The sequence below is a fragment of the Brassica rapa genome, chromosome A10 (genome assembly GCF_000309985.2).
Source record: "Brassica rapa cultivar Chiifu-401-42 chromosome A10, CAAS_Brap_v3.01, whole genome shotgun sequence".
Taxonomy (NCBI): Eukaryota; Viridiplantae; Streptophyta; class Magnoliopsida; order Brassicales; family Brassicaceae; genus Brassica; species Brassica rapa.
Genome location: NC_024804.2, coordinates 5,384,489 through 5,398,530, shown reverse-complemented (window position 1 = coordinate 5,398,530; position 14,042 = coordinate 5,384,489). Strand labels below are relative to the sequence as shown.

The window sequence follows — 14,042 nt, the reverse complement described above, 5'->3', positions numbered from 1 at the left end:
TTATCCTCTAGTATTCCTTCTTTGGATACTAGAGTCGATTCCTTTGCTAAGGAATAAGTTCAGTAAGTGTGTACCAACAGTTGAGGTTCCTGGGTCGACTTACTTGTGTGAAAAATACACTGAGGTAGAGAATCCATCACTTGATAGGGTTTTACAGGTTGAAGCTGATACAAAGGTAAGCTTTTCCAAGTATATGTTTCTCAGTTTATTTGGCTTCTTCTTTTTAATATGTTTCTCATTGGTCTTTTTTTAAATACTCTCAGCTGAAGGTCCATTGCATACTACCTATGATCCAGAAGATGATATCTCCATTGAAGACAAATATAGTGACGAGCTGGAAACAGTGAAAGATGTAACAAAGAAAGGGTACAAGATTACAGCCGATGACTGGAAAAATAGGTGTGTAGACACATTTGACACATTGGATGCTCTTATTCAAATGATGGCAAATAAGGAGACTGGCCAAGCTTCTACTCCGATTGATGAGGATTCAGTAAATGAAAAAGTGAACAGGATCATCACGGTAATGGAGGAGAATCTGAAGAGCATGAAGGATCGAATGTCATTACTGGAAGAAGAAAACATACATCTTAGAGCTCGTGTGTCAGAGTTGGAAGGAAACAACAATGTTTTTCCCACTAACGTGACACAAAAGGTAAATTCTCAAAACATCTTCTTTTACATTTGCATTTCCAAGTATTTTTTGGAAGATCTTGTACATATTCTTGAATGCCTTCCTAATATTTGACAAACAACGATCCAGTAGGACACCTTTATCTCCAATGTCTCACACGCAACCATCGAGTGAGACACCTTTATCTCCAATGTCTCAACAGCCTAATTTGACACATGAGGTATGTAACCAATAAATATTGTTGAGTTTTGAAGTAATATTTGGAAAGCTTTTGTACTCCTTGAATGCATTCCTGATTTTTGCAGGAGACAATGATTGAATCAGCTGCATCTCCAAAGTCTCAACAAAATGAGGTATATGCTCAAAAAATTTTAAGAAAATATTTGGAAATTCTTGTACAAAATCCTGAATCCCTTCCTGATTTTTGCAGGATTACACGCAACCATCGAGTGAGACGCCTTTATCTCCAATGTCTCAACAGCCTAATTTGACACATGAGGTATGTAACCAATAAAATATTGTTGAGTTTTGAAGTAATATTTGGAAGCTTTTGTACATATTCTTGAATGCATTCTTGATTTTTGCAGGAGACAATGAATGAATCAGATGATGAAACTCCTGCCCTTGATACTCAAGTATTCTCTCCTAATCTGACAAAAGAGGTATATGCTCAATGATATTGTTTTCACAGTTGGAGTTTACAAATTAGTTTTGGGTGATTTTTTTTTACATATAAAGGCTTTTCTGATTTTTGACAGAAAGAAACAGAAACGTCTACCGATGAGAGGCCATCCAATCCTAATCAAGATGGAAAACCAGATGATGAGGTAATATTTATTCTAGAAATTATAGTTGAATGTATTCATGATGGCCATTCCTGATATTTTTTTGCAGATTGTGAGAGAGAAATTAACAAGTGAGTCACCTGCTACTCAGAGTCAAGTTTTACAGAAAGAAACAGTGGAAATGAATGAGACACCTTCTTCTCCAATAGCTCCAAAGAGTATTGAAACTCCTGTTTATACTCCAAGTCAGACTCAGCAGGTACATGGTCAAAAAAAAATCTTGGATTTTTAAGTTATGTTTGGAAGCTTTAGAACGTACTCTGGATTGACTTCGTGATAATTTTTACAGATTGAGAGAGAGCCATCGGATGACACGCCTGCCCTTGATACTCAAGTTTTTACTCCTAATCTGACAAAAGAGGTATATGCTCAATGACAGTTGGAGTTTACAATTAGTTTTGGGTGATTTACATATATAGACCTTTCTAATTTTTGGCAGAGGGAAACACAAACCTCTACTGATGAAACGCCACCCAAAACTAATCAAGAAGAAGGAAAACCAGATGATGAGGTAATATTTACTCTAGAAATTATAATTGAATGTATTCATGATGGCCTTTCCTGATATTTTTTGCAGATTGTGATTGAGTCACCTGCTGCTCAGACTCAAGTTTTGCAAAAAGAAACACTGGAAATGAATGAGACACCTTCTTCTCCAATATCTCCAAAGAGTATTGAGGCTCAAGTTTTTACTCCAATTCAGAAACAGCAGGTAAATGTTCAAAAAATCTTGGAGATTTCAAGTAATGTTTGAAAGCTTTTGTACGTGTTTTTGATCCCCTACCTGACTTTTTTTTGTTTTTTTTGCAGACGGTAACAGAGGAAACGTATGAGGCTACACAGCCATTGACTGAGATCATTTCAGCAAACAATAAAAAGGTAAGCATAGAAATGTCTTTCATAAGTACAACTTGAATTTTAAATTGTAGAAACTTCTTCATAACTACCTCTTTTATTTTACTGTTATTACAGGAGGATACACATGCTGTGCATCACACACCTTCCTCTCCATTGTCTTCACTAATTGCACTAGTTATTGAAGAAAATAAGAATGCTTTGGTAAGAAGAAATATTTAAAATGTTTATGTAATATTTTTCTATTCAACTAACTCTTACCATTTACTTTTGTCTTATAGAGTGAGACAGAAACTGCGACCCAATATTTTTCTACAAGTGAAGGAGAGCATACACAATCAAGCAGAAAGAATCAAGCAGAAGAATATCTCAAGGATACTACAGAACCTACTACTGAGCTAGTTTCCACAGATGTTTCGAAGACACAGCCTCTTACTCCGCAAACACAGCACCTTCAGACAAGTGAGGGAGATCAATCCGATGAGACACCATCAGAGCAGAATCAAGCAGAAGAAAATCTCAAGGATACTACAGAACCTACTACTGAGCTAGTTTCCACAGATGTTTCGAAGATGCCGCCTATTACTCTGCAAACAGAGCATCTTCAGACAAGTGCTATAGATTTTTCAGAAACAAACGAGGTATGCATCGAGTATATTTGATCTTTAATTATTATTCTAACAATTTAAAACCGCTGATGTTACTGAATCTTCATTTTTAATAGGTTGAAGTAAGCAGGCTTCTAGCTCACTTTCAAATAGGCGCAGAGGTTGAGATTTTGTCTACTGATGACGAAATATGGTATCCAGGAAAGGTTGTTGATCTTAAACTGTGTGAAGGACTAGAGGAGCTGACAGTTGAGTACACGACACTCTTCACAGACCAACATAGACTTCAGAAACTTCAGGATACTATCACGGCTGACAAAATACGTCCTGCAACACCAACTAGTGACCAAAAATCCTTTGAGATGATGGATAAGGTAGAAGCCTTTTACAACAATGGCTGGAGCAGCGGACAAATTAGCATGGTACTTGGTGATAACACATACTCGGTGTGTCTCTATACTTCTATGGAAACTATTCTATTCAAACATTCAGATTTGCGAATTCATAGAGAATGGAAAGATGGAGTCTGGAAGATGGCAGATAAGGTAAATCATAACTAGAATTATACTTCACGTGAATTGTTTGATATACATACATTTTAGTTTCAGGAATGGTTTCCAGAAATTCCGATTGCAACAAATTTGATAATATTTTGCTTGGTGTCTATTGTTTGATTAAAGGTGAAGCCTGATAAGAAAAGGAAAGCTGCTGCCTCATCACAAAATTCAGGAATGGATAATGTTTTCCTAAGAAGGAGCGAGAGGGTGCCTAAACGATCTAGAGACACAAAAACTCCATTCAAGTCTGACAGAAATCCGGCTTTAACTGTAATACCTGAGATTATACCTGCAGTTGATCCGTTTTCAACTCCTGCGGAACATAAGCTTTCAAGGCTTCAAAATTGGATGACATTAAAGCCCGGCATGCATGAAACGTAAGCATGTTTCTGTCCTTGTCTATATATTCTTATATTTATGTATAAGAGGTTTGGTAATTCCTTTGAATCTTTAATCGACTGCAGGTCCCTATCAATCAATGATAATAAGATAAGGAAATCTTTCTTTCAAAGCATGGAAAATGCAAAAAAGGACCTTAAGAAAGAGGTAATTTGTTTACATATGTTCTTGCCTTGAGCTTTTTTTTTAAAAAAAATTCAGGAAGGATTTGTTTAGTTTCAGGAATTATATAGTAACAAATTAGATAATGTTTGCCTTTTTTTTGCAGCACATTGATGGAGCCTTTGCAATGCTAAATTGCAGAAGAAATGAGAATGCTGCTTGGTTCCACAACTACAAGATTCCAAAGGCGTGCTTCCTACCTATGGAGTTCTTGCATTGCTTGCTCTCTGATGATTTGGCTTACAAGAAAGAAAAGGTCAAAGGTAAAAAGATTTTCAACGATTTATTTAAAGATACTGTGAGAGGGAAGGTATATCCAGAGAAGACATGGGGAGAAGATGTTGATGTTGTGTATGGGATTACTCTTGGAAAAAAAAGCAATGTCTGGATTGGGATGGAAATTCATTTGAAGAAGAAAAGAATCACAGTATATGATTGTTTTCAAAAGGAAAGCAACAGCATTGATATTCCTCAAGTGAAAAAGTTGGCAGGTATGTATAAACAATTTGTATTTGATGTATTCAACTGTTTCTTGGTTTGAAATATTCAACTGATTCTATCTTGATATTGATTTTTAAATATGACAGTGTTGATTTCTAATCTGCTGGTGGAATCTTCTGGTGATGAGGTAGATAAAGTGAAGATGATTCCATTTGAGATTGAGCAGGCACAAGGTTTACCCAAGACAAAACATCCTTTCAACTGTGGGATATTTCTTGTCAAGATTCTGGAGTGCCAGTCATTGAAGATAGGAGACATGACAAAGATTAATGATGACAATGCATTGGAGCTAAGGAGAACCTTGTCTTGTGAGATCTTCAACCAATTTGTGGATGAGAGCTTTGGGAAATGAGAATGATGCATGAAAACATTTTTTGTTTTAGTTAAGACTCGGTTTTAGTTATGACTGTTTATTTTGTTATGTTGTTGGCGTCTGATTACATAAGAAAGATTGGAAGGATATCAAGTATTTTTTTGGGTATCATATATCTTGGAAGGTTAAAATAATGTTTCTGGATGGGTTTCCAGAAAAAAAGTTAAGTGTTTCAAATGTAAAAAAGAATGAAATGAGATTATATACTAAGGATTGGACATGTATATGGTAAGCTTAAAATTGTGATGTTTACAGACAACAAAAATTTAGAACCACAAAGGATCGAACCCAGAGGGAGAGAGTTTGCGTATTTGGATAGTGTGGGAGTTTAGCCACTAGGCCAAGAAGAATCATCTGTTAATGGATTACATTTAATTTTATTTAACTCCAAACTGTAACACAAAAAAAAATTAAAATGATTTTGAATCCACCACATATCGAACCCGGGGATAGAGAGACTTTTGAGTTATGAAATGCCTTGGTTTAACCGCTGGTCTGAGGAGAATCATCTGTTAAAGAATATTACATAAGCATACTTAAACCAATTAATATAGGATAGGTTTCCAAAACAATACATTTCGATTGAAAAAAGACAAAACTCTTGCCGTCTCAACACTCTCGCCGTTTCAAACTTCTCGAATCTCACTCGTCTCCGCCTCTCGAATCTCTCTCTCATCTCCATATCTCTCGATCTCCGACGAAAACCCATCTCCAGAACTCTCTCTCTCTCTCGATCTTTTACGCGAGCTCTCTCTATTCTCCGAGAAAAACCATTTCTAGAGCTCTATCTCTTTAAGGTATGTTGCAGATTCAACCTTATGTGTGTTTTCTTTCTGAGAGATTGGTCTCCTGGTTTTTGCTTGTGTATAGACTTGCTCGTTTTAACCTAATATGATTGGTAGAATTCTAGTTCATGTGAAAACATGTGTATAGACTTCAGGAAGGATTTGTATTGTTTCAGGAAACCCTTCCTGAAAATTGGATTTTAATTAATTTAGACAAATAAATTTTTCTTGTTTACGCAGGATAGAAACAAGATGGGAGATCCATTACCATTAAGACTAGCACTGCCTGAGCTGAGGTATCCGATTGGATCAGAGCCAGAGAAGACGATATCGATAAACCAACACTCGATAGTTGCTTATATCAAAACTGTTAAGGAAATTCTAGGAAATGATGAGTTCAACAGAATAAGAGGGACGTTTTTGGGACCGGTGATCAAGCTTGGAGAGAGGTCTTTGAAATTATCAGCTAAGATAGTGCACGCAGTTCTCACCAAAAGCATCAAGACAGTGAAGAGACACGAAGCATGGTTCCATTTTGGTGCTCAGCCAATGAGGTTCTCTATAAGAGAATTCCACATGGTGACTGGTTTGAAATGTAGTGGTGAAGCAAGAGAACCACGAGAGGAAACCGAGAAATTTAAGTGGGACTTCCTAAAAGGGCGTACTCATACAGTAAAGGACGTGGAGAAGCAGCTCAGAAACACAAGAGAAGATGCTTCTGATGAGAGATTCTGCCTTGCAATGCTCCTCCTGATTGAGAGCATACTACTACAGAAGAGCCTTCTCGACGGTGGCACAACTTTTACTTTGGATTATGTGAAAATAGCGCAGGATATGGATGTCTTGATGACATACCCATGGGGGAGAACAGCTTATAATTTGCTGTTAAAATCACTTCAGAGAGCTGTCGACAAAAGCCTCGACAAAAACAATTATGATTTGCAAGGATTCCCTATGGCATTTCTTATATGGATACTTGAGTCAGTACCTTTGCTACAGTATGCATTCAGTCAAGTTGTTCCTATTCTGAGCGTTCAACCGTCTACCCCAATATTTTTGTGTGAGAAGTACCTTCAAATAGCTTCTCCACAGCTGATAGATGTTCTCCTAATTGAAATCAAAGATCATGTAAGTTTTTACATTATTTTTTTCTTGTTTCTGTTTTGCCTTATGATTCTCCATTTAAAAGCTAATTATTTTTATGGTTTCAGCTTAAGGTCACATGCATCCTACCTCCTATTTCTAATGATCCAGAAGCTGATGTTTGCATGGAAGACGAAGCTAATAAAGATCTGGATGACATGGCCGATTTATCCAAGAGAGGTTATAAGTTTAAAATTAGAGATTGGCGAAACATGTCAGTAGACCTATACGGTGCTAATGAACAAATAAGAAGAGCATCTTTACTGTTTGGGAATGGAGGGATGAGTCAAGCTTCTTCTTCGTATCAGGAGGAGTCTTTGGAATCAAAGATCAACAGAATCAGCGAGATGGTGGGAGATAATTTAAGGATCATGAACGATCGTTTGTGTTTGATTGAAAAAGACAGGAAACAGATTAAAGAACGTGTGACAAAACTAGAGAAACTACAAAGAGTTACTTCATATGAAACTCCAAACAATGAGGTAACTTTTTTTTCGGAAATTAAAATTAATGTTTATCTAGTTCTTGATTCAGTTTTTTTTTGAGTTGTCAAGTAATTTTGGAAGATGTTATACATATTTAGGATTGCCTTCCTAATTTTTGTTGTACTTGCACAGACTGACACAACTCCATTTCATGAGACGGCTTCCAGACAAGGTGAAGCCAATGCAGATCAAGCAGATGAACAACTTAACAATGAGGCAAGTATAATTTTGAAAACTGTTGGTATTTATAAAATTATGAATTTGGTTGTACTTAAATTAATTTTGGAAGTTCTTGTACGTGTTCATAATCCCATTCCTGACTTCAGGATACACGAGAGCCTATGAATGAGATCACGAAAGAGACACCTGGTTCTCCAATAGCTCAACAGAATATTGAGACTCCAGTCCTTACTCCAATTCAGACGCAGCAGGTACCTTCTTTAAAAAATTGGACTTTTCAAGTAATTTTTGGAAGCCCTTGTACGTGTTCATTCAACCATTCCTGAATTCAGGAGACTCACGAGCTTATGAATGAGATCATTTCACCAAACATTTCCGACACACAGCCAAATACCCGAGCTCGCAGAAATCTTTTAACAGAGCAAAATAAGGTATTACTTTCATTAAAACCTTTAATAAATATACAGCAACTATCAAAATGACTGGATATCCTTGAATCTAAACCATCACAGGATGTAGAAAGCAGAGTTCAAAATCCCTTTGAGATCGGAGCAAATGTGGAGATTTCATCACAAGATGACAATACTTGTCATAAATGGTATCCAGGAAATGTGTTGGCAACATATTTGGTTGATGGGGTTGAGATGGTGAAAGTTGAGTACTCCGTCCCGTCTCTGGACGAAAAGAAGAGGAAAAGGAGTGTTGAGACACGTGTATCAATTGACAGAATACGTCCTCAACCACCACCTGAGAGATCTGGAGCGAAGAAAAGTTATGAGCTAATGCAGGACGTGGAGGCGTTCGACAATGGTGCCTGGTGCGCTGGAAAAGTTAAAGTCATTTTGTTTGATGGCTCGTGTTTTGTCTCTTTGAACAATTCTAAAGAACAAATTTACTTCCACCATTCTGAGATGCGAAAACCAAGAAAATGGGTAGATGGTGTTTGGGAGATGACAAAAAAGGTAAAACAAATGCCTTGGATCACTTGAATTGAAAAATAATGTCATTTGTTTAATATCTCGGTATTGATTTTCAGATGGAAGAAGAGCAGACGCAGAGTGTGAATCCAAGTGAAGGAGATGGTGATAAAAAGGTATGAAATATTTATACATCATACTAGGAATTAAGATATAAATGTATCTGAATTTTTGTCATTCAAAAAGGGGAAGGCGAAGGCTGTCGCTTGTAAGAAAAATGAAGCAGCTGGTCCATCAGAAGATGGTGTTGGGAAAATGGCAAAAGAGGTAATAAAAATGAATAAGATCCACTTGAATTGAAGTTCAGGTCAATAGTTTGATATATCGGTTTTGTTTCACAGATGGAAGTAAAGCAGGGTAAGAGTGTGAAACCAAGTCAAGACGATCATGCAAAAAAGGTATAAAAAATATTTTTACTTCATATTAGGAAGGCATTCAAGTATAAAGATAAAAACGATCCTGAATTTTTGTCTTTATTTTTAATTAAAGGGGAAGCCTGATGTTGGTAAGAAGAAGAAAGCAAATGCTCAGCCAGTAGATTTGCTTCCTTTTCTACAGCGAGAAGAGAAGAGGCCAATACGACCTAGAAACCCTCCTATACCTGTAACACCTGAGGTAATCCTTCCAATTGATCCATTTGTGACACCTGAATTTCCTCGGTTTTCAAGGCTTGCACACTGGATGGATCTACGGGGCATATATCGTGTGTAAGCAACTTTTTGTCCTCGCATAAATATTCCTAATTTATTTTGTAAAAGTTTCGATTGATACTAGTTAATTTTATCAACTACAGACCGTTTTATATCAATGGAAAAGAAATTGAAAAAGAGTTCTTTCAAAAAATGGACGATGCAGAAAACAATCTCAACAAAGAGGTAATCAACACTCTGTTCTGTCTTCTATTTGATTGTGTCATATGTTTAGGAAGAGGTTGAGTTGAGCTATGCTAGATGTCCATGTTATAGCAGTTCTATATGAAGTTTCTAACTATATTGTTACATTGGCAGCACATAAATGTTGCATTTGAAATGCTAAATTGTAAGAGGGTTGAGCAAGGTGCTTGGTTCCGCAACAACAATCTTCCAGCAGCATGCTTTGTACCAGTCAAATTCTTAGAAGTGGTTGGGTACGCTTATGAATCTGTCAGGAAGCCACATAAGAAAAAACAAACGTTATTGGAGGGCTGTGTAGGCGAACTTGTGAAAGGTTTAATACATCCAAAGAAGGTATGGCTGGAAGATGTTGATGTTATATATGGTGTCATTGAAGATAAGTTGAGCTATCACTATATTGGGGTGGAGATACAATTGATGGACAACACAATCACACTCTTCCATTGTGGTCTTCCAAAAGCAAATATCAAACGTGCTCTTAATCAAATCCAAGAACTGGCAGGTAAAAACTCTTTGTGATTTATTAATTTTATCATTCAGTGTAGAAAAATCAGTTTAATTTATATTGTTACATTGATAATGGATAGGATTGTGAAAGTATGCGTATCCTGAAAAAAGAATTTTAGCTAATTTAGAAAATAAAAGTTTGTCACTTGCTGCTTGTGCTTGTGATGCATTTTTACATATTCATTTTGTTGTCTGTTGGTGATTGATTTATTGTATAATTTTGGGTATTTATGACAGTGTTGATTAGTGCCATAAAGATGGAACTTCTTGGTGAAGAGGTTAATTTCGAAGATATCAGTCCATTTGAAGTTAAGTTTGCAGAAGGGCTTCCAAAGACAAAATTTCCATACAACTGTGGTATTTTTGTTGTGAAGATGCTGGAATGCAGGTCACTGGGATTGAAGAGCATGGCTAATATAAATGATGAAACTGCGATGGACTTACGAAGCAAGCTATGTTGTGAGATCTTCGACCAGTTTATGGATAAAGATTTCCAGGAAGGTCAAAGGAAGTGAAAATGTCATATTTGTTCTGTTTTTCTACTCTGTTTTCTACTTTGATATTAATTATCCCTAACGTTTAAGTTTAAGTTTTGTAATGAATTATCCCTAACGTTTTTTTCATTTAGATTGTTATTGAAAATTTTTAGGATGTATTGATGAATTGTCAAATGCTTATGGTACTTTTAGGATGGGTTTCCAGAAAAAGAGTGAGAAAGCAAAATGCACACCAAAGCCTAGCAAATTCCTTTAAAGTTTACAAAAAAAAATGAAAAAGAATGTGATCCGATGTTGATTGAACTCGTGAACTCTCGAAAGATGAATCAAAGTGTGCAGCCGCTGTGCCAAGGGTGTTATACTTGTGCCAAAAGCTATAATAAAACGAAAATAACTTTTGAATATTTAATTAAAAACAGAAAAAGTGTAAATACACAAACGGATCGAACACGGCTTATTGTGTGATAAGGGTACACTAAGAGTAGAAGGGCTTGCCACTAGGCTATGGTGGATATTCGATAAGAGTAAATGTGAACTTATTTATTCACAGACGATAGATTTATATAATCTGGATATCATTTTAGGTATTCAGGATAGCTTTCCAAAAACAAATTCCTTTAAAGTTTACAAAAAAAAAATGAAAAAGAATGTGATCTGATGTTGATTGAACTCGTGAACTCTCGAAAGATGAATCAAGTGTGCAGCCGTTGTACCAAGGGTGTTATACTTGCCAAAAGCTATAATAAAACGAAAATAACTTTGAATATTTAATTAAAAACAGAAAAAAATGTGAGTATACACAACGGGGATCGAACACGGCTTATTGTGTGATAAGGGTACACTAAGAGTAGAAGGGCTTGCCACTAGGCTACGTGGATATTCGATAACAGAGTAAATGTGAACTTATTTATTCACAGACGATAGATTTATATAATCTGGATATCATTTTATGTATTCAGGATGGCTTTCCAAAACAAATTCCTTTAAAGTTTACAAAAAAAAAATGAAAAGAATGTGATCTGATGTTGATTGAACTCGTGAACCTCGAAAGTGAATCAAAGTGTGCAGAGCACTTGTACCAAGGTGTTTATACTTGCCAAAAGCTATAAATAAAACGAAAATAACTTTTGAATATTTAATTAAAAACAGAAAAAAATGTGAGTATACACAACGGGGATCGAACACGGCTTATTGTGTGATAGGGTACACTAAGATAAGAAGGGCTTGCCACTAGGCTACGGTGGATATTCGATAACAGAGTAAATGTGAACTTATTTATTCACAGACGATAGATTTATATAATCTGGATATCATTTTATGTATTCAGGATGGCTTTCCCAAAACAAATAAGCAAATCAGATAACCAGTTACAAGAACACTAGGCCAAACCATTACAAAATAGTGAAAAACATTGAACAATTTTTTATTTAGTTTTAATTGAAGAACACCAAGAGAACAAAAGTACTTATCATTTAAAATAAAAACTGAAAATCAAACATAATGTGGTCCTAAAACATAAAAAGAGAAGATGATAACATGAATTACTCATGACACAGCCAACTTTCGCCAATTTATTCCCAATCAGGGACTTTGACCTTCACATCAGCAAGCATTCCTTCCGCTTCCGAGTGCTCTTCTTTGAGTTTTTCTCAACTCAGCAGTTAAATCAAATTTTCCATCAGCTTTGATAATATCTTCAAGCAAACTCGATTTGGACAGCAATTGAATTTGCTTTGCTGGATGCCAGATTCCAATCATTCTCAGATAGCCTGTATTCGTTGGACAAACGAAGAAGAGCCCTGTAATGTACCACAGTTTCCTTCTTCCCCTTATTGAAACCTTCGGCGGCATCACATCCGTAAACCTCCTCTATGGGACGCTTCATCATCTTCTTTTGAACTTCCTTCCATTGAAACTTTGTCCTGCAACAAAATCGAAACTAAGATGTTACGATAAAATAGAAATAGAAAAAAGTTCATGAATTGAATGGAAAATGAGAAAAATCGAAAACTAACTTGTATTGCAAAAGGATAAATCAGACGAAATGAAGTGAGTGAATAAAAGGTCTGATATCGTCCCTTATATTTATAGAACTAAAAGGAACTCTTCGATTATTGAAGTCAGTTAAAATAACTCTTGATTATTGTGGAACTCTCTCTTATTATTGAAGTCAGTTACTGAAATAACCAATCATATAACAGCCAATCTTGACGAAAAGAAACTCTTCGGTTACTGAGTTACATGATGTCGTTTGGAAGAGACTCTTCGATTCCTGAGATATATGTTTGAACAAAAAAAAAAAATCAACCATTACTCGTAGGAGAGTCGAACCCGGGTCGAACAAATGTTTCGGTATCATAGGTTTCGTGGTTTAGCCGCTAGGCTGAGGAGAATCATCTGTTAGTTGCTTCCACATAATTGAATTTAGCCATACAATTTATAGTATAATACATTGGAAAGATCTTTGATAGTTCAGGATGGGCTTCCAGAGTATGCATGAATAATATACATGAATATTAGTGTGCTTCTTTCTTAAACTAGAAAAAAGAAATGAGATCAAACTAAGGATTAATATCTACACATTTGGAAAATTTGATAATGTGATTTGCAAATTTTGGAGAAAAAAAAATATATATACACATCTCATAGGATTCGAACCTGAAGATGACTAGGAGGAAAGAGGGAATTAAGGTGTAGTAGCCACTAGGCCAAGTTAATTTCAGTCATTACATGTTGTAAGTAAAAGTATATATTTTTTTATTTTTTATTCAACTTAAATTTTTTTTAAAAAAACTCTGATTAGTAGGAGAATCGAACCCGGGTCGAGTCAAGCGTTACAATTTCGACAGATAGGTGTTTTTAGCCGCTAGACCGAGGAGAATCATCTGTTACACTTTTCCACATAATTATTCTTAACAGAAATGTTGTATTATAAACCTTGGAAAGGAACTCGGTATTTCTGGATGGGATTCCAGAATAGTTGAATATTACTGTGTTTTTTTCTAGCAAAGAAGTTTAAACTAAGAATTGAAATGAGATCAAAAGATAATGTTGTATATTACAAAAGTTGGAAGAAATCATACTTATTCAGGATAGGGTTCCAAAAGAAAAAATGTATATGGTCTTGTGCATATCATGTAACCATCAAATAGCCAACATCCAAATAATAATCGATAAAAATGTAAAAATGTAGAACTTCATCCTATAGGCCTCTGGCATGTGATCTTGTTGTGCCCTCCTGTGCCACATCTGCTGCACTTGTGGGACTGAGATTTAGATCCAGGAACCCCAAACTCGCCAACGGATCTCTTTCTCTTTGTAGGAGGGCGTCCACTTTTCTTTTTGGTAGCTGGAGGTGGGCAAGACAGTTCATCAATATTCTCTGGATAGGTGGACGTTGACAACTCTCCACCAGGATGTATGCTTTCAGCATAAGCTTTAGCCCACGTTTCTGTCAAGTGAGAAGCATCAACAAAACGGTTTTCATCTCTCTTGATATGCTTAGCAGCAGCGATGGCATGGATGCAGGGGATCTTGTCAATGTCGAAAACATTACATGTGCAATGCCGCTTCTCCAAGTCAACAACAAACTTCATTGTTTCATTCTTCACCTCAAACTCGCTTCGATCAACTTGATACAC

At 36.0% G+C, this 14,042-nt stretch overlaps 3 protein-coding genes across 4 annotated transcripts; 2 read left to right on the top strand and 1 right to left on the bottom strand.

The window, feature by feature from the left end:
- The first annotated feature begins 979 nt into the window (after positions 1-979).
- LOC117128953 lies at positions 980-6,630 on the top strand. Of its 2 annotated transcripts, XM_033282050.1 has the most exons (15): positions 980-1,296; positions 1,393-1,461; positions 1,529-1,678; positions 1,769-1,840; positions 1,919-1,990; positions 2,057-2,191; positions 2,290-2,358; positions 2,452-2,538; positions 2,616-2,975; positions 3,059-3,487; positions 3,623-3,876; positions 3,964-4,045; positions 4,167-4,551; positions 4,648-5,731; positions 5,960-6,630. In XM_033282050.1, exons 1-14 carry the CDS (start codon positions 1,228-1,230, stop codon positions 4,911-4,913), a joined length of 2,499 nt encoding a protein of 832 aa, XP_033137941.1. In that variant the 5' UTR covers positions 980-1,227; the 3' UTR covers positions 4,914-5,731; positions 5,960-6,630. The 2 variants fall into 2 exon arrangements, with proteins under 2 accessions (XP_033137941.1, XP_033137942.1); XM_033282051.1 differs by lacking the exons at positions 1,529-1,678; positions 1,769-1,840; positions 1,919-1,990; positions 5,960-6,630 and having other exon boundaries at positions 4,648-5,525.
- Positions 6,631-6,881: 251 nt separating this feature from the next.
- Positions 6,882-10,436, top strand: LOC117128954. The gene is made up of 12 exons (XM_033282052.1): positions 6,882-7,344; positions 7,480-7,563; positions 7,674-7,778; positions 7,860-7,958; positions 8,040-8,489; positions 8,564-8,620; positions 8,691-8,771; positions 8,846-8,902; positions 8,994-9,211; positions 9,298-9,379; positions 9,512-9,899; positions 10,142-10,436. The coding sequence occupies exons 1-12, from the start codon at positions 6,988-6,990 to the stop codon at positions 10,417-10,419; spliced, it is 2,256 nt and encodes a 751-aa protein (XP_033137943.1). The 5' UTR covers positions 6,882-6,987; the 3' UTR covers positions 10,420-10,436.
- A 3,162-nt stretch (positions 10,437-13,598) lies between these two features.
- On the bottom strand, positions 13,599-13,997 carry LOC117129301. Its single transcript, XM_033282865.1, has one exon. The coding sequence runs from the start codon at positions 13,995-13,997 to the stop codon at positions 13,599-13,601; it is 399 nt and encodes a 132-aa protein (XP_033138756.1).
- Positions 13,998-14,042: the final 45 nt, after the last annotated feature.